At 34.6% G+C, this 25,364-nt stretch overlaps 1 protein-coding gene across 1 annotated transcript; it reads right to left on the bottom strand.

Moving 5' to 3' along the window:
- Nucleotides 1-1,369: 1,369 nt before the first annotated feature.
- LOC139526229 (uncharacterized) lies at nucleotides 1,370-25,364 on the bottom strand. The gene is made up of 4 exons (XM_071321357.1): nucleotides 25,279-25,364; nucleotides 4,980-5,295; nucleotides 3,768-3,897; nucleotides 1,370-1,827 (listed from the first exon to the last, which is right to left on the bottom strand). Exons 1-4 carry the CDS (start codon nucleotides 25,362-25,364, stop codon nucleotides 1,418-1,420), a joined length of 942 nt encoding a protein of 313 aa, XP_071177458.1. The 3' UTR covers nucleotides 1,370-1,417.

The following is a 25,364-nucleotide window of genomic DNA, read 5'->3' as shown; positions in this document are numbered from 1 at the left end:
TGGTGTAAATAGTTATCAAAGGTACCAGGATTATAATTCAATACGCCAGACGCGCGTTTCGGCTACATAAGACTCATCAGTGACGCTCAGATCAAAACAGTTAAAAAGCCAAACAAATACAAAGTTGAAGAGCATTGAGGACCCAAAATTTCAAAAAGTTGTGCCAAATACGGCTAAGGTAATCTACTCCTGGGCGTAAGAAAATCCTTAGATTTTTGAAAAATTCAAAGTTTTGTAAACAGAAAATAATTCGGAGTTTAGTATGACGTCCATTATCACTGAACTAGTAACATATTTGTTTAGGGGACAGCTGAAGGACTCCTCGGGGTGCGGTGGTTTCTCACTGCATTTACGACCCATTGGTGGCCTTCGTCTGTTGTCTGTTCTATGGTCGGGTCGTTGTCTCTTTGAAACATTCCCCATTTCCATTTTAAATTTTACATAAACTCAGCTAAACATTTGGTCAAACAGTATTGTAATGAGTTGATATACGAAGTGGTATGAGTTCAACTGAGACAACTCACCATCCAAGTCATAATTTGTAACAATCATTTTAGGTCAAAGTACGGCCTTCAACACGCAGCCTTGGCTATATTTTAAGTCATTTTGACCATATATATTCAGTCAACTCAATAAGATAAGTGTCAGTAAGCCATATAGGTCGTGCAGTTACACGCAGATGCGATGATCATGATGATATAAAATTAAATGATACAAAATACTATCAAATGCATATTCATTTTTTTTTAACTTTAATGCGTAAATTAGTGAAATTAGCAATTCGCATTGAAGAAGAGTATGTGTAAGGTAAAATATCTGTAGTTATGGTTTGTTGTACTATTTCATTTTTTTCGTAAAATTCAGTTTTTAACGATAACTTTTTTTGATTTTTTATGAGAACAGTTCGTTCATACCTATTTGATTTTCAAATTATATGTCCACTTACAAGAAAAAAGTCAATCAAATAAAGATTACATTTCCTTTCAATTATTTTCTTTACAGGTAATGACCTATTAATCGACATTTGTAAGCGTTAGAAACCTTATCAAATTTAAACCATCTAACAAATACATCTGATGATAGATATGATTGAAATTACACCCTTCTTGTTATTTTAATGATCTATATAGATTAATACTTACTATAAACTAATACTTTAATACATAACTCATCAACTATAACTAACTCACTGTGCAAAATAATGCACCGGGCGTATAACTGAGCGGACTTTCGACTGCTCTAGATAAGAAGAAGAGTTAAATATTTACTTTGTACTTGTTTGGCTTTATAACTATTTTGATATGAGCGTCACTGATGAGTCTTATGTAGGCGAAACGCGCGTTTGGCGTACTAAATTATAATCCTGGTACTTTTGATAACTATTTACTTTATTCAAGGTACTTTTCAAATGAACTTTCTAAGTAGCAATTAGAAAACCAGAGAAGGATGTATACTTATAGTCAATCACTGATCCATTATGATCATGTCCGTTGCCATACGATCTTACTAACACAGTATCACCTATCTGCAGGGACATAACTGCCATGTTACTTCCGGAAGAATAAAAATCTTTATCATATGCGTAAGTGGATGCCATGTGTTGCAGATTTTTTATTATTTCTGTTTCCAGGTGTTTTCCGGGTTCTGCCAAAGTATGGACATAAAAAGTGTATAACCCTGGAATTTCACATGTGAATACACCCGTTCGGGGGTTGTAGTCACTTCCTTCATTTGTATACACTGTATCAAATAGGATAACTTGATTATCACCTAGATTGGAAACGTCTTTACCTAACACTGCCGTAAATCCTATCCTAGGTACTTGACCTGAAACAACAAGACAAAAAAACTTTTTAATCGCTATTTTACGAAATTTTCCTTTGATCCAAATGACTGCTAAATCCCTTAATCAACATTGTACAGTGCAATGAAAAATTATTGCTTAAAATTAAGAGCGCACGTGCCCGTTGTCAATGAAATTTACTACGTCGTCGTTGGTGAAATAGCGATAAACAATTTATAACTGGTCATCTCAACTCGATTAATTTTCACGTTTTCGCCGTACCGGCTCACGTGAAAAAATCAATCAAGTTGAGATGACCAACGGTAATCTAAAACAATTTAGATTTCCAAAGGAAATATATAATATGGTTTCCAATTGGCTTACCGATAATTGCCCCAAACGTTTAGAATAAGGGACAAAAAAGGGGCCCAAAACTAGCATTTTTCTAGTTTCCAGACAATAACTTTCTCTGAAATTGTACTACAAGGTTATAAACCACAAAGGTAAGACAGGGATTGAATTTATTGGAGATATTTATTCTCTTTTTTTTTAAATTTCATTTGTATTGTAACAAATTTAAGAAGAAATCTTCATATAACAGTATGGCGCAAAAACACAGTATTGTACAATAGCAAGAAATCCAAAATTGCGTGTAGTATTGCGCAGTAGCACAGTATTGCATTACAACACCATATTGTGCAACATCACAGTATTGTACAATAGAAATGTATGACATAATAGCAAGAAATCTTCAATTGCATAGTATTGTGCCACAGTACAGTATTGCACAATTTCACAGTATTGCGTAATAGTAAGAAATCTTTAATAGCACAATATTGCGCATTAGCAAAAAATCTTCATGTGCACCGTATTGCGCAACGGCACCGTTTTGCACAAAAGCACAGTATTACGCTGTGATATTTCACAATAGCAAGCAATCGTCAATTGCACAGTATTGCACAACATTAAGAAATCTTCAGTTGCACAGTTTTGCGCAATTGCACAATACCAAGAAATAGTCAATTGAAAATAAATACAAATTTTTAAACTGATTTAAATGGGATTGATTAAAAGTCTTTAAATTTTGGGGGTTCTAACCTTGTAATTCTATTTGGATATAGGGACCCCATTTTTTAAATTGGTTTACAATCAGGTCAAAAGGCTTTAAGATTAATATCTGTCTGAATTCATTTACAGCTGTATAATATGATGACTCTAAATGTGCATGAAGATTTTATAGTTTGTGCCCTGTTTTCAAATTAGTTCATGCTAAGGTTTGAAGGGTCCAAAATTTAACTTTTTCAAATTAAATCTATGGTTTTTTTTTATATGCTGTATTTAACCATGTTGTTTAATTTTGGATATCAGATTTTTCTAAGTAAATAAGATGTCCCATTCACAGTTTTAGATCTTTGATCACGTTTACGTTGTGTCCGAAACGTATAATTATAATGTCAAAAATTTGATAAATAATCCAAATTCAGACAGTTTAAGCTTGACTATAGTGTCCAAACTTACAACAACTGTTTATGGTTCGACCTCAGCTGTCGTAATAGCGTTTTATTTTTCTTAGATTAACTGTTTGGTTAGAATAGAATAATCTTTCCTTGGTGCTTTTATTGCCTCAATATCACGTTTTAAATGGGAAAGGTATGGTTCGAAAAAATTAAACCAGATTTTGCAACTAGACAGACAATTTATCCCAAAAGAGCGCTTTATGATAGAATGCATCATTAATTTAAATGCAATGAAATTGATACAAAATGCCTATTATTAATACAGTGTGTTTAATCCATTCCTTTAATAATCTATCACTGAAAATATGCATCGCAAGAAAAAGTAACGATTGAACAAATATTGATAAAACGTAAATGCAGACGTAAAGTAGGTCCATGATATATAATGTCAAATTCTATGTAATTGCTCATTTCTGTCACTTCCGGTATAGGATAAATTGTGATACCTAATTATTCATTAGACTTACTGGATTTGACTTGTGATTGGACAGCTACCATGTTGACTTTTAGATTTTGCAAGTCAGCTTGAACTTGGTGAAGTTCATCCGTAGTATCAAGTAATCTCTTATCGTCTTTTGCTAAAAGGAAACATGTTGTCTTCAAACAAAGTAATATCAGAAATTCATCATAAAACATAAATGTTGTTTACAAATACAATAAAGCTTCTTCAAATATTGATATTGTTTCTGTTACTGTTCTAAAAATATTGCTGAACGAAGGTGGATTCAAATTATCTTGTAAACATTCAATGATTGAATTCTGTTTAACTGTTCAGTCTAATTATTACAAACGATGAATATTGATATAATAGCACTGTAAAATACATGTAAATGTATCTGATCGAAAAAAAATGAATATTATTCTTAAAAACATTTAGGCGTCTCACGCGTTTTCTTGATTTTTTTTTCATTTAGAAATCAAAGCAAAATTTCTGAAAGAAACGATGTTAGATGCATAAATACTTAAAGTTGTATTTGAGCATTAGGAACCTTAAAATGATAGCCGATAGATATTTTTTATATATTGTCAGTCGGATGGAGAGTCGTCTTATTGGACCTCATACCACATCTGCTTATATATGTATAAAAGTTTTTATTAGCAAATCTTATATGTTATCTTAGATAAAATTTTGATAATACATTTGTAAAGTAAAGTAACTCGACTTAGGATGTACTTAGGTGAAGTAAGGTAAAAAAAATATTGATAGGAGATGGACTCCCTTTTCGAGATATTTGAGATTTAAAATATGGCGGGAAAAGGCTGACTCGGACTCGGACTTTTTTCCTTATATTTGCATTGGTATTATTTGGATCTCAAAACAAAAGAAAAAAATCAAAAATCTTCTTAAAATTTGGTAAATGACCTTTCATGAGCTATTAAATCTTATATGAAAAAATAAATGGGTGTTATGGGGCAAAATATTTTACATTGTATTGTATGGAAAAACACCATTGAGTTCGAACATTTGACACAAATTCCAAAACTTCACCTAAGTACATCCTTAAATAACATTTTTCTTCATTTTACAGTAGAATACGCTTAAATATGTATGTGTACCTAGATAAAAGAAGACATTTTAAATACAAAACTGTTTTGACCATGCTTATTATTAAAATCTAATTTGATTCAACCATTTTAAACCTATTTTTATGTATAACGTTTGATTGTCCTTTATTAACGTTTATCCATTTCTTTGTCTCGTTCAGTTCTCTTCCTTTATCTGCAAGATCCTGCCGTGTATGCACTAGATCTTCCATCGTTTTGTCAAGTTTCTTTCCTATAATGTCTAGCAGTTCTTTTGTTTCAATTAGAGCCTGTTTCGTTTTTGCAAGTTGCTTTCCTAAGACGTCTTTAGCTACACCAAGCTCTGTTCTAGTATTGTGTAGGTCCAGTATTGTTTCCGAAAGAACAGCCTTAATTTCACGGAATTCATTCCACAATTGCGATGCATCACCATCAAACTCTCTTTTTCCTGCAGTTATACATGGGATACAGCTACAAAGAAACATATAAAACATTAAAGGAAATCTAAATAACATTTTGTAAAATGGTTTACACTTACTGACAGGAATATAGATTGTCAATATCTTTCGGTTCACCACTTTATAGTGATAAGGCAATGTAAATTAGTGTTCAAAGGTGTTATAGTTGTGTTATTCAAAACTGTCAAAACCTATATAAAGGAATCGATTTAAAATGTTTACATCTACAACGGTACACACTTTATAAAAATTATGCCATTTATCCCATTTATTTTCTTACTTTGTTCTCAGTCACTTTTAAACTATGGTAATTTTTCAATACTTGTGCAATGTTGGTATTTCTAAAATGAATCATTCAAATATCAAAGTTGGTAAAAGAGGGACGAACGATACCAGAGGGACAGTCAAACTCATAAATCGAAAATAAACTGACAACTCCATGGCTAAACATGAGAAGGACAAACAGGCAAACAATAGTACACATGAAACAACATAGAAAACTAAGGAACAAACAACACGAATCCCACCAAAAACTAGGGGTGATCTCAGGTGCTCCGGAAGGATAAGCAGATCCTGCTCCACATGTGGCTCCTGTCGTGTTGCTTATGAGATAACAAATCCGGTAAATAATCTTATTCGGTAGGTCACATTTATGAAAGGAAAGGGAATTGGTTGTAGTTACGACGCAAGGAACATATCCGATATCATTTGTGAAACGGTTATTCCATAACGGTCAACAATCTCGTGATGGCGTCCGTAAAATTTACGAAGAGATGATTTTAACTTCACCATTTGGAACTGTTGAATTAATAGCTTCCTTGTGAGCAACAATCCTCTATCAAGTAAATCATGATATGAAATGCAAGCACGGGAATATGTAATTGGGAGATATATACACCGTATGTAGGTGCTGCTGGAATGTTGCTACTTAGAATGGAAAGTTCACAATTGGAAAACTGAAATCATCTCTATTGTCGTAAAGTTTTGTTTTCAATCGACCTTCATTGTCAATTTCTAGATGCAAGTCAAGATATGAAGACGACTAAACTGTATCTGTTGTATCCTTTATCTCTAAGATAAACTGCCAGAGCTGTTGTCCTTATAGATAAAATCAGCAATACAAAAACACAAAAAACATGTACACAAAACGCTTGCCAAATGCATTATGTCAAGATATAACATAGCCACGTGTACTTGCATAAACATAGGTTCAACAGATATAAAAAAAAAAAAGGATGTGGTATGATTGCCAATGAGATAACTCTCCACAAGAGACTAAATGAAACAAAAATGAACAACTATAGGTCACCGTATGGCTTTAAAAATGAGCAAGGCCCATGCCACATAGTCACCTAGAAAAGGTCCCGAAATGACAATGTAAAAAAAAACGAGAAAACTAACGGCCTAATTTATTGATGATTAAAAAATGATCGAAAAACAAATATGTAACAAAAAACAAACGACAACTACTGAATTACAGGCTCCTGATTTGGAACATACAGAATATGTAGGGGTTAAACATGTTAGTCTGACCACAACCCTCCCAATAACCTGCGACAGTGGTGTAACAGTACAACATTAGAATGAACTATAAAAATCAGTTGAAAAAGGCTTAACTCATCAGATAGACAAAAATACAAATACTAAAAATACAAGTGGACGTGACAGGGTACTTGTACATCCCAACAACAGAAAAGCACTAAGTGCATATTTTACAGTACTACTCACACTTACTAACAGCTAGTTCAAAGCAACTTACAACTTATAAAAAAACATGGATCTAAGACTAAATTATCAATCAGTACACATCCAGCATCCAATGGATTTACTGTAAAGACGTCATAAACATTCAGAGAAAAACACAACCTTGTGCAATGTCAAGATACAGGTATCGACAGACTGTAGATCCATGAATGTGTATATGTATATAACATTAATATTTAGTTTGATATTAATTTAAATAGTAATTATTATATCAATATAAACATTATTCAACGATCAAATTACAGTGTTATAACCTTTTGGAATAAGTTTATTTAAAGGATCGATAAGTTTACCAGGATCGTTTCTAACATTTCCGTAAAAATAATGATGTACTATCTCGCTTTTCTGTCCCGTTTAAATAAGTTTTCTATAGGTACACCCAAACTTCGAAACCAAGAGACTATCACAGATACATGAAATCACAACTATTGAAACTTTATACCTTGCTCAGATTATCTACCTTACTTTTTTCATATCCATTGTAATCAAAAAGATAATTTCCCGTAACTCACTCTCTCTATTCCTTTAGATGTTTTAGTGACTTAACTGATTATAAAAATACTATTCTATCAACATTTCAGTTCAGTTTTAATACAAATCAGAGTCAAGCGATGATTAACAAATTCAAACCAGATACATTTATGTAAGGAATAGCTCAATGTTCTTGCCTCTATTTTAGATTAGCGGGATGTAAAATTGTCCCCTTATTAGACGATAAGTTACCTTACCGTAAAAAATAAGAGGATCAATGATTTAAGTTTTTAATACGATGGGCTGTTATTTACGAATTCCCAATGTATTCACAGTTGCAGACTTGTCTATTTTGAAACACTTATATATAGAATTAACAAATTATCTTTTTTTCAAGATAAATTGGGAAATCTGAATCCTAAAGTCAACAGAATAAAGAGAACAACAAAACAAAACACAACATCTCCATCCATTACTACACCGAAAAACTAAACATATTGAGTACAACCAATCATCATGAATGTTGAATGAACTCATGACTCATAAATTTCTCCTGGTACATTATTATTTAAGGTAGATGGATTTTTTTTTTTTTTTAATTTGACCTTTTGACATTGATGATCATTGATGCTAAGATATGGTGTCTTAAAACAACATTAAACATGCCCTTTTCTTTTATTCACAGGGAAAAAAGTATTGCGACACCAAATTGAAATTCAAATTAAAAAAAAACACCCTCAATTTTTTGTGATATAATTTATTGATATAGAACTAGTTAAATATTATTTCATCTGAGTTTAATCAAGAAATAACGACTCGAAAAGTTCTAATCTCCACATGCCGCTACTGTACCCGTAAACCATAAAACAGGTGTTTTTATCCTTATCGTTTTCAACACTTTAAATAAAAAAGTTTGTAAAGTGAAGTGATTAAGACCATGTAACGGGTTATCCACAACTCTCAAATGCAGCAAGATGAAATATTATCAGCATGGAAGAAGCAGGTATGTCCTGCGCTAAATTACACATATTGTTGGTCATCACCATTCAACTATGAGTCGTTTAGTGAATAAAAATCAGGCAACAAATAATATTAAAGACCTACCGAGATCAGGAAACATCAGCTAGGGAAAACCAAGCCTACAAGTAGAGGTAGGGAAAAAAGAAACCACCATTTGCAAACAGTACAAACCTTAAAAAAAGGAGTTGTTGCTATACAGGAGACATTAAACAAGAACTGTTCGAAATCGATTCATAGCTACTGGTTATCGTGCGAGAAGACTATTTTGGAGACCTTTGCTTACGAACAGACATACAGGTTCCCGTATCCAATGGTGCAGAACTCACCGACGTTTGAAATTAACATCTTGGAGGAAGATTCATTGGTCCAATGAATGTCGGTTTATCTTCCCTGGCTTAATCGTGGTCCGGCTGTGAACCATATTAAGCATATATGTGTCATTATTCGTCGTAAAGTATGCCAGAGAACACTGCAGTCCACATGTTTCATGAAATAACAATGCCCGTCACCAGGAATGGTTTCAATTACCTCAGCAACACATTCGTCGATTAGTGGCAGGCATGATCTGAAGAGGTTAATAGACGGTTGTCCGTGTGAATGCAAAGTATTGATTTTACATTTTTTTAATTCATTTTAGTGGAAATGATATCATTAACAATGATTCAATATTATTATACAAGTATTTAACATACTCTTTCCAAAAAATGAAGTTGATTTTCCGAGGTTTAAAATATTCAGGTGTTGCACTACATTTTTCCATGTGTATACTACTAGTATGTGTAGTAATTATTGATATCATACAGAACACTACAAAAAACAATTGAGCAAAACCAATCCACAAGAAAATCACTTTTACCAATACTTATATGACGAATGAGCATTTCTTCTTCCACGTGTAGGTTGCACTTTGTGAATACAGCTGTTTCTCAAACCATTCCTCTTTTGGGGAGATATATGATATTTATAAAATAAATTTTGTTTATGTACTGGTTCCCAGATATTGTCTCTATGTTTTATCTCGTAGAAACATAACTTTGAAATGTGACCAGTTAATATACATATGCATATCGGCCAAATTGAAATCAGTGGACAACCTAAAGTCAAGGTAGGGTAGTACAGAATTTCATGTTAAGTTTAAACTCTTAGAAGTTTGGGCATTTAAACGTTGAAAAGATGACGCACAGCCCTTTCTTTTGACCTTTACAAATCGTAGTAGTGCATATAACCTTTCCATTCTGGGGTATAATTGTTTTCAATTTTGAAAAATAAGAATTGGATTGTGGCTACTACGACAGCTGGAATATATGTTGACATGAATGTTAAGCGTATGTAATTAAAATTATTTGCTATTTAATTGCAATAAAGGTACTTTTTCTCACAAACAGAAAAAAAAACACAAAAACTAATCAATATTTTTAAACATACTGCACATCTGTACTGTACGTTGCAGTTATCAATGCAAGTAAGTGAGTTACGGGTATTCTTTACAATTGAATTGACCGATACACTGCCGCCAAAGCATGCACTGCAGACGGATCTACGGCTAATATTTTCCAATGCAATTACAATGAGATACTACTATTCAGTGATACAGAACAAGGACATAGACACCTCTATATGGCAGCGACAACACACATTTATTAAAGTATACATGCTGTTGTTGTTTTGCCGTATACTATCGAACCATTTACTGTTCGACTTGAATAATCTTTACGAAATGAGATCCATTTATCTTTAGCATTACATTACTAAATTCAAAATATCATAACATTAAATTTTAATGTACCTAAAACTGATGTGTGTTAATTATATATTGAAGTGTAGGAGTGTGACTAATAATCGTAAAACTCTTTCCTGTATATACCCGTAAGTAAATTCAGACAAGCGTCCTTCTGTGGATAATAGATTACATAGAATTTTAGTAAAATGTAAGGAGAACTTTCTTCGTGTCTCATTGAACAAGTACCAAAATCACTTCCAGTAGTCAAACATTTACTCGTGTGTGGCTGTTTTACATTTCATATTGTTATGAATGACAAATATTTCTTTTGTTCTGTTACTTTTATGTAAAATGTTGTTGTATTGTCAACCGTCTATTGATAAACACTGAAATTCATGTTAACCATTTTTACATCTTCAATTTTATTTATACTTCGTTAATTCATGAATTTTACCTTTCTGTAAATGACTGACAGGAAATATTCTTCTCTTTATTATATTTTTTTCACACAAAGTATTGATTTTTTTTCTGCAGCAACTTATACGTGTTGTTTATTCTTTAGTTTAGTTTTCTATGCTATGTCTTGTGTACTATTGTTTGTCTGTTTGGTTTTTTTTTTTTCATTTTAAGCCATGGCGTTGTCAGTTTATTTTCGATTTATGAGTTTGACTGTCCCTCTGGTATCTTTCGTCCCTCTTTTATAGAGGAATCTGCAATATTCGATATTAGTAGATGTACATGGTTAATCTTCTTCCTTGATATTAAAGATATTTTTTTAATATATATGTCGATTTTTTAAGGATTTTCTTGTGCAAATACTGTGTTTTAATTTTCCGGAAACACTACGAAAAGAAGAACACCTGTACAAAATACAGTATGCACAAAATTAAAGATTGAGCAACAGAAACTCTGATCATAAACAAGTTTTGCTTACAGGATTCGGATGGGTCAGCAGTACCAGTACCACAAATGACACCCATTTTGATTGTGATCTGTTTATGTTTGGTGTGGCAAGAAAACCTATTGTAGCATATGCCATTAAAAAGAAATATATTATGATAACCTCACTTTCGATTTAAAAACAATAGATTGATTGATTGTTGGTTGTTTTATGTCCATGCCATAGAGGACATTGTAAATTAAGAGGTGATTTAAATATTTTTGTTAGAATGTGCAATACTTGTGTTTTTAAAACAGTGTAAAAAAATTAACGATCGCAATCTTTGCAGGCAGAAAATGTACAACGCAGAAAAAAATCACGTTCTATTTACAGGGAAACCATTATGACAATGATATTACATTTTTTATATATATATAAAGCTAAATCTTTAGTCATAAAAAATTCTTATGAGGGATTGTAAGCAATAACAATACTAAAGATACAAATGAAAAGTTAAGTGCCGGTAAGTCTTAAAATGAAATGTGGATGTTAAGATACAACCAAATAAAATTCATAGTTTGCGATACTTAAATGCGTAAAGTCGAATACTCGCATAAAAGAAGCATTAATATTTGCATTTTATTGCATGTACTATCTTTATTTTAATATTAATGTTCATGAATTTTCGTACGACTTTTAGACCTTTTAAATGCTGTTCGTTTATAATCACGGATATGTGCGTACTAGCAAGAATACTGTCCATCCAAATAAAGACTCTCAGTTAAATCTAAACATTTTTTATAGGGGTATAACCCATCAATCAACAAATTATTTTGATTTGTCAGTTTTATTCACCTGACTGTATGAAATTTCAACCAACTAACACATACATCAGATTAAAGATATGAGTGAAATGATACCCTTCTTGTTATTTCAATGTATAAGCAAAAGGTCAAGTTCAATTTGTTGTCAGAAACTATATCTATGTTTCAATATTAAAAAGAATAAGAGAACAAAAAACGTATCATCCGCATATGAAACTTTCATAGGAAAACTAATTTTGGGAGCAAATCAAGTTTATCCCAACTTTGGGGAACGACCAATAAACCTCAAGTGCATGAGTGATGGGGTTGTGGTTTAGAAAAATGCTAATGCCCAATTGGATGGATGGGAAAAAATGTGGAAATGCAGATAATAAAAAGTATTCTTAATCAATTTTTCCCCCATACCTTATAGTGTTAAATTTGAGGAAAAAGAAATGCTTTTTGATATAAAATAAAAAGATCAAAAAGTTTGCTAGCAAAAATGTACAACGCAAAAAAAAACTATGCACACGGAAACCATGGACATGTATAAATATGATTTAATTATGTATGTGAAGTTAGCAGCCGGTTCGTTATTCGTTATTCGATATTCAATATCCAACCGGCTGCTAGCAGTCGGTTGGATATTCAAAATTTTGTTGAAAATCATAAAAAAAAATACTTGATAACATTAAAAACATGATTTTCATAGTTAAGATGACTGATAAGATACGTAGGAACTTATCAAAATGACCTCTTCAAGCTGTTGTAAGTTCTCGTTGTCCTCGAATATAAACCCTTTTCTAAGTTGCAAATTTGTCTTTATATAATATAAATTGGTGTCAATAAAAAAACTGCAAAGATTTATTTTCTACATGATAATTCTTAAAACAATAAGAAAACCCGCTTACTCTAGAAAACATTAAGAAATATGAATAGAAATATTTATGGAACGCCCAAAAAAGAAATATATAGTGAAAACCGACCCGAGACCGCTTAAATGAGGTTGAGACCCCCCCCCCCTGGTCTTTCAATGACTATAAAAGTCAACCAAATCACTGACTCTGTATATATGAAGGTTGTATTAGATGGATTTTTGAGAATAACGTCATCTTCAATATCTACGGAGGGCTAAGATTGTCACTTTTTAGTCAAAAAATGTCAAATTTTTAGGACAAAGGGCACAATGTAATGGTGAGAGCCCCCTGATCTCTCAATCTTTCTAATATTTTACAGACATTTAGTCAATAGGTAGATACAAACGTGGCTAAAAGGAATTTGGGTACACTTCCTGTCTTCTATGTTTACGGTACGCCCAAAGTGCCAGTTGGATATTCAAATTTTATATCAAAAATCGACCCGAGACCGCTTAAATGAGGTTGAGACCCCCCTGGTCTTTCAATGACTATAAAAGTCAACCAAATCATTGACTCTGTATATATGAAGGTTGTATTAGATGGATTTTCGAGAATAACGTCATCTTCAATATCTACGGAGGGCTAAGATTGTCACTTTTTAGTCAAAAAATGTCAAATTTTTAGGACAAAGGGCACAATGTAATGGTGAGAGCCCCCTGAGCTCTCAATCTTTCTAATATTTTACAGACATTTAGTCAATAGGTAGATACAAACGTGGCTAAAAGGAATTTGGGTACACTTCCTGTCTTCTATGTTTACGGTACGCCCAAAGTGCCAGTTGGATATTAAAATTTTATATCAAAAATCGACCCGAGACCGCTTAAATGAGGTTGAGACCCCTCTGGTCTTTCAATGACTTTAAAAGTCAACCAAATCATTGACTCTGTATATATGAAGGTTGTATTAGATGGATTTTTGAGAATAACGTCATCTTCAATATCTACGGAGGGCTAAGATTGTCACTTTTCAGTCAAAAAATGTCAAATTTTTAGGACAAAGGGCACAATGTAATGGTGAGAGCCCCCTGATCTCTCAATCTTTCTAATATTTTACAGACATTTAGTCAATAGGTAGATACAAACGTGGCTAAAAGGAATTTGGGTACACTTCCTGTCTTCTATGTTTACGGTACGCCCAAAGTGCCAGTTGGATATTCAAATTTTATATCAAAAATCGACCCGAGACCGCTTAAATGAGGTTGAGACCCCCCTGGTCTTTCAATGACTATAAAAGTCAACCAAATCATTGACTCTGTATATATGAAGGTTGTATTAGATGGATTTTTGAGAATAACGTCATCTTCAATATCTACGGAGGGCTAAGATTGTCACTTTTTAGTCAAAAAATGTCAAATTTTTAGGACAAAGGGCACAATGTAATGGTCAGAGCCCCCTGATCTCTCAATCTTTCTAATATTTTACAGAAATTTAGTCAATAGGTAGATACAAACGTGGCTAAAAGGAATTTGGGTACACTTCCTGTCTTCTATGTTTACGGTACGCCCAAAGTGCCAGTTGGATATTCAAAATATACAGTGAAAACGTACCTGAGACCGCTCAAATGAGTGTGAGACCCCCTGGTCGTTCAATGTCCATAAAATTTAATTAAATTATAGACGCTGTGTACATAAAGGTTTTACTAGAAAGAATTCATATTCGATATTTATTGAGGCCTTTTATGGTCACTTTTCAGCTACATATTGTCAAACTTTTACATGTAGGACAAAGGACACTTGGCAATGGTAAGAATCCCCCAAGTTCTCAATCTTTCTTTTATTATGCAGACATTTAGTTAATAGGAAGACAAAAATTAAAACCTTATTCTGGAAGGGGGCAACTATCACCACTTGGGGTTTTGAGAGATTAAACAAGCCGCTGACCACCAATTTGGAAAAGAGAGGGAACGATTGAGATCTTCAAATTGTGAGCTATTGAATGAAAAAAAAAACAGGCGTACCGGGTATGATTACCATGAATTGTATATTTTTTGACGATAGGACCGTAAGATCAAAAACAGGGTCTAAAAACATTGAATTGGGGATAGTGGTTTTGGGTGACCTAAATTGATTTTATCTTGGATTGTTAGGATAAAGACATTGATCCAATAGCTAAAAAAAGATCGATCTTTTCAATTCAATTTTATTAAAAAACAAGCAGAAATGCATGTGATTTTTTTTTACCTTTTGATAGATGTATGCCTAAGGTTTCAGAAAACCAACGCTTAGGAGCGTTCAAACAAACGCTTAGATGTGTTCGAACCATCGCTCAGGGGGGTCATGACAACGCTATAAATAAATGACGTTATAAAAATTACAGACACTAAACAGTGTGAGGCGCTCGCCAGGGAGTTGCAAGAGATCAAGCGGAAGATTCAAGCCAGTAACATGCAGCATCCGCTCGAGAAGATTGTACTCAACCGGACCCTTTCAAAGGTGTTAAGCCTGTGGTTGAGGCTCAGCGAGAGGCAGCTTCAGCAATACCAAAACGATTGTATACCTTCCTGCAGCAGTGACAGTCCTCCCTCCTCCACCACCAAAGTTTGCCTACCCACTACCCATTGCACCACCTTCAGACACCGTCCTCGGACCTCGAGCACAGCAGTATTTGCAGCTCAGTAACAATCCTTTCGCCGACCACACCTTTAGATCGCGATCTGAAAACGATGGTATCTTCATCGGAAGCTAACCAGTTACTTCTGACAGTGATGATATTTCGGGAATGCTCTGAGGTACAAAGGAACCCTTGACCTCTTGGAACTCATGGTGAAAAAGAAACCAGAATCGTTTGAGCCCGAAGCTTTAAAACCTTGTCGACTATGCAGAGATCCTGAACAGTTTCGGTGCCATAAATCGACAAGGCAATTGACCCTCTCTAGAACTCGAAGGCGATGAAAAAGTTACAAGTGGACGAATATTGTGTCGCACATCTAAAGCAAGATAAGCATTGTAGCGGACTGCAAACCGTATTTCGACACTCTGACTTTAACTAGCTCCTCCATATATCGCCTGGATCTGTGTAACGCTGCCGACCGTGCTTGAAATAATGGTGTGCGCAACGAGCTTGTGGCGATCCTCGGTGCAATGAAGAAAGGTGAACACATCGGCACCAAGGAAAATAAACAATTCCATCGTAGTATCCTCTAACTAAATGTTTAAGGTTTTGTTCGAAAGTATGCATACGGCGGTAGTTTGTTTGACACTATCGCCGGTATCGCTGGTCGCATGTTCACCTCCTCTGCTGCCAAGGCCTTGGAAAGTAAGACTATGAGCGCTTACACCAATGCAACCATGATAGGAGTTGAAAGGGGGTAGCCAAAGTCGTCGACCATGTCGTTGAAAAAGTGACCCGCCTTCGAAAACCCAGTGTCCAGCGCAGCAAGCCCAATTAACAGCTCAGTATTAAACGCAGTAAGCCCCAAAACCAAACACAGTTAAACAATCCCATCTCCCGTGGCATCGCTACCGTCCATGATTTTGTCCAAAGCTTTCACTAAATCCATAATGCCGACATCCTTACAATCATAGTAGGATTAACCTACGATGGAAATCTTAAAAAATATTAATACCAGGTTCACGAATTCGTACCTTAAGCCGGCGCCCTACTTACCAACTCTGAAGCGGAGATCCGAATCAACATCGAAACACAAGACCTGTTCCTTCAACAATCGAGAGTTATTTCTTAGTAGAAGGAAGACTTCAAAATTACGACGGCACTGCATATGCAGACGTTGATCTCATTCACAATGGTATCATGTATCTCTTCAAAACTATATGATATCGACTCTCCGGTCAGCAGATTGAACACATTAACGACCCCGGCATCGCCACCACTATGCTTGGAATGTAAACCTTCCTCGGCGACTTCTTCAAAACGTAGGGTCTCAACCGACTGTGGTATAAGGATTCTTCTACCGATGCTGAGACTGAGAATACTGGATTTACAGCGTGGCATGAATACATTATCACTAAGCCCACCAACAAAGGATCGTACTCGTTTGCCATTCCCCTGAAACATATTATGGGATTATTACTATAAAATAGTGTACGGGTTCAGGCACGAACTTCCACTCGTTCGCTATTCAGATGCCAATGCCATTACGAGGGCTGCCGCCGTCAATAACGTGGCAAAAATAATCCTGTATAAGATCTCTTGGATCCTCTTTCGCAAAGTGTCTATGTCACCCTCAAAGCTGAACGCGACTCAGTCGTCGACTTTAATGCCTGGTTTTTACAAAACAAGGTTGCCAGAGTGTTCAAGGAGGCTGTAGACTTCAGAAAGAAATTCTACGACATTGGAAACCTTCTCAGTAACGGTGGTGTCAACCCCTCTGATTTTATTTACCTATATCCGCTGTTTGTGATCGAAGTAAGTCATTCGCCCGAGTGGACTTCCAGATTCGAGCGGAATTCGAGCGTAATGTTCCCGCCAACACCGAAGCATTTGTACTTGCAATCTCCGAAGGAGTCCTCCAGTTCGAATCGGATGGTCAGAAGATGAACGTCGTTATTTAATGAATACATGTACTAGTAAATGGACACCACACTGTTGCAGCAAATCGTCGACCACACAGACTAAAAGCAAGGGTTTTCAATCCTTGTCCCTGGAAATGATAGCCGCATTTTACCCGGTTCACCCCTACAATTTAAGGAATCGCACACCGTATTGGGATTTTAGCGACAGCTCTACACATTTGATCAGGCAACAAACGGTTACGAAGAGATTGATTACATTGTTAGCATCAGCAGTATCAACAGCATCTTGGTGAACAGTGGCATCATCAATATAAGCTACGTAAACTCCACCCAACAGTCCAATATCTACAGCTTTTCAATCGCATGCAGACATACTTAACCGACCAAGACGGTGATCCTATCAATCTCCGCAGTAAATATATCACCATCCGTTTGCATCTTCGAGAGGTATGAGAAAATAGTCTATCAAAATACGGGTTGAATTTGATAAAAGGTCAAGCTAATAAATTACACGGAGCAGCAAAAAAAGGTTGCCTGTTCACCATTCGTTTATCCCACACAAACCTGCAAGGTAAATACAAGATGTGCTTACCCAGCAACAGATTAAAAAATATCACCAAGCTCCTAAGAAACGTTTCTAGTGGTACGACTATGGAAATAAGCACTACACAATTGAAGAAAAACATTCAAAAAGAAAGTGGATTCCTACCCATTTAAGCTGGAAGGGCAATGCAAGTCTATGTTGGCGAACACAATTCTGCCAGCATGAGGTGTTGGAGCCCTAAGTTGCCTGGTTGAAATAGCCGTCAGCAATGCATTTGGACCTGGAATTTACATCAAAAGGGGTGCTTGTGTGAGCTGTGCGAAGGTGCGTTGTAAAGGTCTGTAAATCATCCCCGTTTGTACTTGAAACAAGATCCTCGGTTCTACTAGGGTTCTGGTTTGGTCCTAGAAGCGAACAGTCCGTTCAACAGCATTCCCCTTTTCATACAATATTTATATAATTATATAGAATCTATGATTTGGTTGAATTTAATGGACATTGAAAAACTAGGTGGGTCTCAACCTGATTTAAGCGGATTCGGGTAGGCTTTCGCTAAATAATTTGAATTTCCAACAGGCACTTTGGGCGCACCGTAAACATAAAAGAAAGAAAGTGTACCAAAATTGCTTTAAGTAACATTTGTATCTACCTATTGACTAAATGTCTGTAAAATATTAGAAAGATTAAGAGATCAGGGGGCTCTCGTCATTACCTTGTGCCCTTTGTCCTAAAGTTTTGAAATTTTTTGACTGAAAAGTGACAATCTAAGCACTCCGTAGATATTGAAGATGACGTTATTCTCAAAAATTCATCTAATACAACCTTTATATATACAGAGTCAATGATTTGGTTGAATTTTATGGACATTGACAGACCAGGGGGGTCTCAACCTCATTTAAGCGGTCTCGGGTCGATTTTTGATATAAAATTTGAATATCCAACTGGCACTTTGGGCGTACCGTAAACATAGAAGACATGAAGTGTACCCAAATTCCTTTTAGTCAAGTTTGTATCTACCTATTGACTAAATGTCTGTAAAATATTCGAAATATTGAGATATCAGGGGGCTCTCACCATTACCCTGTGCTCTTTGTCCTAAAATTTTGACATTTTTTGACTGAAAAGTGACAATCTTAGCCCTCATTGGATATTGAAGAAGCCGTTATTCTCAAACATCCATCTAATACAACGTTCATATATATAGAGTCAATGATTTGCTTGACTTTGATGGACATTAAAAGACCAGGAGGGTGTCAATCTCATTTAAGCGGTCTCGGGTAGGTTTTTGAAATAAAATTTGAATATCCAACTGCCACTTTAGGCGTACCGTAAACATAGAAGACATAAAGTGTACCAAAATTCCTTTTAGTCACGTTTGTATCTACCTATTGCCTAAATGTCTTTTAAATATTAGAAAGATTGAGAGATCAGGGGGCTCTCACCATTACCTTGTGCCCTTTGTCCTTAAATTTTGACATTTTTTGACTGAAAAGTGACAATCTAAGCACTCCGTAGATATTGAAGATGACGTTATTATATATACAGAGTCAATGATTTGGTTGAATTTAATGGACATTGAAAGACCAGGGGGGTCTCAACCTCATTGAAGCCGTCTCGGGACGATTTTTGATATAAAAATTGAATATCCAACTGGCACTTTGGGCGTACCGTAAACATAGATGACATGAAGTGTACCCAACTTCCTTTTAGTCACGTTTGTATCTACCTATTGACTAAATGTCTGTAAAATATTAGAAAGATCAAGAGATCAGGGGGCTCTCGTCATTACCTTGTGCCCTTTGTCCTAAAGTTTTGACATTTTTTGACTGAAAAGTGACAATCTAAGCACTCCGTAGATATTGACGATGACGTTATTCTCAAAAATTCATCTAATACATTCTTTGTATATACAGAGTCAATAATTTGGTTGAATGTTATGGACATTGTAAGACCAGGGGGGTCTCAACCTCATTTAAGCGGTCTCGGGTCGATTTTTGATATAAAATTTGAATATCCAACTGGCACTTTGGGCGTACCGTAAACATAGAAGACATTAAGTTTACCCAAATTCCTTTTAGCCACGTTTGTATCTACCTATTGACTAAATGTCTGTAAAATATTAGAAAGATTGAGAGATCAGGGGGCTCTCACCATTACCTTGTGCCCTTTGTCCTAAAGTTTTGACATTTTTTGACTGAAAAGTGACAATCTAAGCACTCCGTAGATACTTAAGATGACGTTATTCTCAAAAATCCATCTAATACAACCTTTATATATACAGAGTCAATGATTTGGTTGAATTTGATGGACATTGAAAGACCAGGGGGGTCTCAATCTCATTTAAGCGGTCTCGGGTCGATTTTTTATAAAAAAAAATTGAATATCCAACTGGCACTTTGGGCGTACCGTATACATAGAAGACATGAAGTTTACCCAAATTCCTTTTAGTCACGTTTGTTTTTACCTATTGACTAAATGTCTGTAAAATATTAGAAAGATTTAGAGATCAGGGGGCTCTCACCATTACCTTGTGCCCTTTGTCCTAAAGTTTTAGCATTTTTTGACTGAAAAGTGACAATCTAAGCACTCCGTAGATATTGAAAATGACGTTATTCTCAAAAATCCATCTAATACAACCTTTATATATACAGAGTCAATGATTTGGTTGAATTTTATGGACATTGAAAGAACATGGGGGTCTAAACCTCATTTAAGCGGTCTCGGGTCGATTTTTGGTATAAAATTTGAATATCCAACTGGCACTTTGGGCGTACCGTAAACATAGAAGACATAAAGTTTACCCAAATTCCTTTTAGTCACGTTTGTATCTACCTATTGACTAAATGTCTGTAAAATATTAGAAAGATTAAGAGATCAGGGGGCTCTCACCATTACCTTGTGCCCTTTGTCCTAAAGTTTTGACATTTTTTGACTGAAAAGTGACAATCCAAGCACTCCGTAGATACTTAAGATGACGTTATTCTCAAAAATCCATCTAATACAACCTTTATATATACAGAGTCAATGATTTGGTTGAATTTTAGGGATATTGCATGACCAGGGGGGTCTCAACCTCATTTAAGCGGTCTCGGCTCGATTTTTGATATAAAATTTGAATATCCAACCGGCACTTTGGGCGTACCGTAAACATAGAAGACATGAAGTGTACCCAAATTCCTTTTAGTCACGTTTGTATCTACCTATTGACTAAATGTCTGTAAAATATTAGAAAGATTGAGAGATCAGGGGCTCTCGCCATTACCTTGTGCCCTTTGTCCTAAAGTTTTGACATTTTTTGACTGAAAAGTGACAATCTAAGCACTCCGTATATATTGAAGATGACGTTATTCTCAAAAATCCATCTAATACAACCTATCTATATACATATTTAATGATTTGGTTGAATTTTATGGACATTAAAAGACCAGGGGGGTCTCAACCTCATTTAAGCGGTCTCGGGTCGATTTTTGATATAAAATTCGAATATCCAACTGGCACTTTGGGCGTACCGTAAACATAGAAGACATAAAGTGTACCCAAATTCCTTTTAGTCACGTTTGTATCTACGTATTGACTAAATGTCTGTAAAATATTAGAAAGATTGAGAGCTCAGGGGGCTCTCACCATTACCTTGTGCCCTTTGTCCTAAAGTTTTGAGATTTTTTGACTGAAAAGTGACTATCTAAGCACTCCGTAGATATTGAAGATGACGTTATTCTCAAAAATCCATCTAATACAACCTTTATATATAGAGAGTAAATGATTTGGTTGAATTTTATGGACATTGAATGACCAGGGGGGTCTCAACCTCATTTAAGCGGTCTCGGGTCGATTTTTGATATAAAATTTGAATATCCAACTGGCACTTTGGGCGTACCGTAAACATAGAAGACAGGAAGTGTACCCAAATTCCTTTTAGTCACGTTTGTATCTACCTATTGACTAAATGTCTGTAAAATATTAGAAAGATTGAGAGATCAGGGGGGCTCTCACCATTACATTGTGCCCTTTGTCCTAAAGTTTTGACATTTTTTGACTGAAAAGTGACAATCTAAGCACCCCGTATATATTGAAGATGACGTTATTCTCAAAAATCCATCTAATACAACCTATTTATATACATATTTAATGATTTGGTTGAATTTTATGGACATTGAAAGACCAGGGGGGTCTCAACCTCATTTAAGCGGTCTCGGGTCGATTTTTGATATAAAATTTGAATATCCAACTGGCACTTTGGGCGTACCGTACCGTAAACATAGAAGACATAAAGTGTACCCAAATTCCTTTTAGTCACGTTTGTATCTACCTATTGACTAAATGTCTGTAAAATATTAGACAGATTGAGAGATCAGGGAGGCTCTCACTATTACCTTGTGCCCTTTGTCCTAAAGTTATGAGATTTTTTGACTGAAAAGTGACAATCTAAGCACTCCGTAGATATTGAAGATGACGTTATTCGCAAAAATCCATCTAATACAACCTTTATATATACAGAGTCAATAATTTGGTTGAATTTTATGGACATTGAATGACCAGGGGGGTCTCAACCTCATTTAAGCGGTCTCGGGTCGATTTTTGATATAAAATTTGAATATCCAACTGGCACTTTTGGCGTACCGTACGTAAACATAGAAGACATGAAGTGTACACAAATTCCTTTTAGTCACGTTTGTATCTACCTATTGACTAAATGTCTGTAAAATATTAGAAAGATTGAGAGATCAGGGGGCTCTCACCATAACCCTGTGCCCTTTGTCCTAAAATTTTGACAGCTTTTGACTGAAATTTTTTTTTTTTGGCTTTCCATATATATTTCTATTTATAGTTATCAATATTTCTAGAGTTATGGTTTTTCTTTTTGTCTTTAGAGACATTATACACAAAAGTACATCTTTGAAGTCGTTTTATTGACAAAACTCTATATCACATAAAGTCAAAATATTTAACATGGAAAAGGGTTTACATGCGAGAACAACGAGAAATTACGACAGCTCAAATAAGTCATTTAACGATTTTTCTACATATCTTATCAGTCCTTTTAACTATGAAAATCATGCTTTATATGTTATCAAGTATTTAATTTTCGTATAATTTTTCACCAGATTTTGAATATCAAACCGGCTGCTAGCAGCTGGTTGGATATTGAATATCGAATAACGAATAACGAACCGGCTGCTAACTTCACATACATGATTTAATTACAAATATTTTGCATATCTATATACCCTTTATTATGCTTAAGCTTTAGTTATAAAGCGGTCTTATGAGGGATTGTAAGCAATAACATTACTAAAGATACAAATGAAAAATTTAGCGCCGGTAAGTCTTAAAATGAAATGTGGATGTTAAGCTACAAACAAATAAAATTAATAGTTTGCGATACTTAAATGGGTAAAGTCGAATACTCGCATTGAAGAAGCCTAGCTTATATAGCTGACTATGCGGTATGGGCTTTGTTCATTGTTGAAGGCCGTACGGTGACCTATAGTTGTTAATGTCTGTGTCATTTTGGTCTTTTGTGGATAGTTGTCTCATTGGCAATCATACCACAGCTTCTTTTTTATATTAATATTTGCATTTTATTGTATACCATATATACTATCTTTATTCGAAACTTAATGGTCAGGTATTTTGCACAAATTTAACACGTTTAAGGTCTGTTTAATGGTGTTCGTTTGTAATCACGACGATATATATGCTTACCAGCAAGAATAATGTAGATCCAAATAAAGACTGTCGTTTAAATCTTAACATTTTCTGTATTGGTATAGGCCCATCAATCAATGAATTATTTGTATTTGTCAGTTTTATTCACCAGACTGTATGAAATTTCAACCATCTAACACATATATCAGAAAAAGATATGACTGAAATGACACCCTTCATGTTATTTTAATGGCATTTAAGCAAAGGGCAAGTTCAATTTTGTTTTCAGAAACTATATCTATGTTAAAAAGAAGAAAAGAGTAAGACACCCGCATAATAATGTCACAGGAAAACTAATGTTGGGAGCAAATTAAGTTCATCCCGACTTAAAGGGAACGACCATTTAACTTTAAGTAGGAGGTGGGGTGGGGGAAGGGGTTACGTTTAAAACAAAAATCTGATTCAAAATTTGATGCATGAATAAAAATATCTTTGTAATGCAGATGATAAAAAATGTATATTGAATCAATTTTTCCCATGTGTCAAATTTTGAAGAAAAAAAAACAATTTCATGGATAGCGTCGAAAATATAATATTACACTGTTCGCTCTTTTTGCGCGCGATACAATTTTTGATTTAGACAAAAAAAAATATAACCCCCTTTGAAGTTAAATAGTTGCTCCTTTAAATGCTGTTTATATATTGCGTTATCTTTTTATAGTTTCTATTTAGTGCTGTGTGCAATTGTATTGTCTGTTTTCTTTTATACATGCTTTGTTTTAATTTCTCTCTGCTTTTCACTTGCGGATTTATTGAAAACAAGTTATGTTCGCATTGAAATTTATAAAGTACGAAAAAGATCACACAAAGATGCAATGTCCTGTTAAGAATTAAAAATACGCAAAAAAAACGTGTTATGAACAATGTGTATTTGAAATACTTATTCCTTGGAAAACTTGACATCTTACTTTTTTATGATAACGTGTCTCCACAAACTTCATTGAAATGAAACATTAAATCATGCTTATATATTCATAACCTTATCGATATTTTGTTTTAGTATTATCGTGTCGCTCGACATAATTTTGCATTAAAGTATCAATGATCGCCTTTTACATTGTTTACCGGTAAAGTTACAATACACTGTTCATTACAAGAATCTTTCAACTGAAATAATTAAAGGAACAACAACCTTTTTGAGGCTTTCGGATGAACATTGAGTACAAAATATAAGTAAAGTGGATAATCGAACCAAATTATACTAAATGTGTAGGTATAAAATTTCTAATACAATGGTTATGATTGTAATGAGGAGGTATCGGGTATGTCTAAATTGATACAAGTCGGAGCAGTTTATACCTAATTTCACAAAAATTAAAATGTCTGAGGCTATACCCATTCATTACAGTCACCATACAAATATTTTAAGTGACTTCGATTAATGAAGTTTTTATAAGTTAAAACTTTCACGCTTCAGTGGGTATAGAGTGTATAAATATAATATGTTTAGTTCATAAAATAACACAATTTTAAATTCTTGTATTCACACGCTTTTTCTTTTTAAAATTGAAAAATACACATCGTGGTACAATAAAATCCGTATAGACGCCTTTATGTAAAAAAGGAGCGACAGATACTAGAGGGTTATGCAAACTCATAGATCCAAATAAACTGAAAACAGCATGGCTAAAAAAGGAAAAAAAAAAAAACAGAAAAATAATAGTACACAAGACAAAACACAGAAAGCTAAAGATTACGCAACACTAACTCCACCAAAAGCTGGGGTGATATCAGGTGCTTCGGAAGGGTAAGCAGATCCTGCTCCACATGTGGCACCCGTCAT

This window comes from Mytilus edulis, chromosome 6, assembly GCF_963676685.1.
Source record: "Mytilus edulis chromosome 6, xbMytEdul2.2, whole genome shotgun sequence".
In the NCBI taxonomy this organism is placed as follows: Eukaryota; Metazoa; Mollusca; class Bivalvia; order Mytilida; family Mytilidae; genus Mytilus; species Mytilus edulis.
The sequence above is the reverse complement of the archived record's forward strand: the minus strand, read 5'-3'. Positions and strand labels throughout refer to the sequence as shown.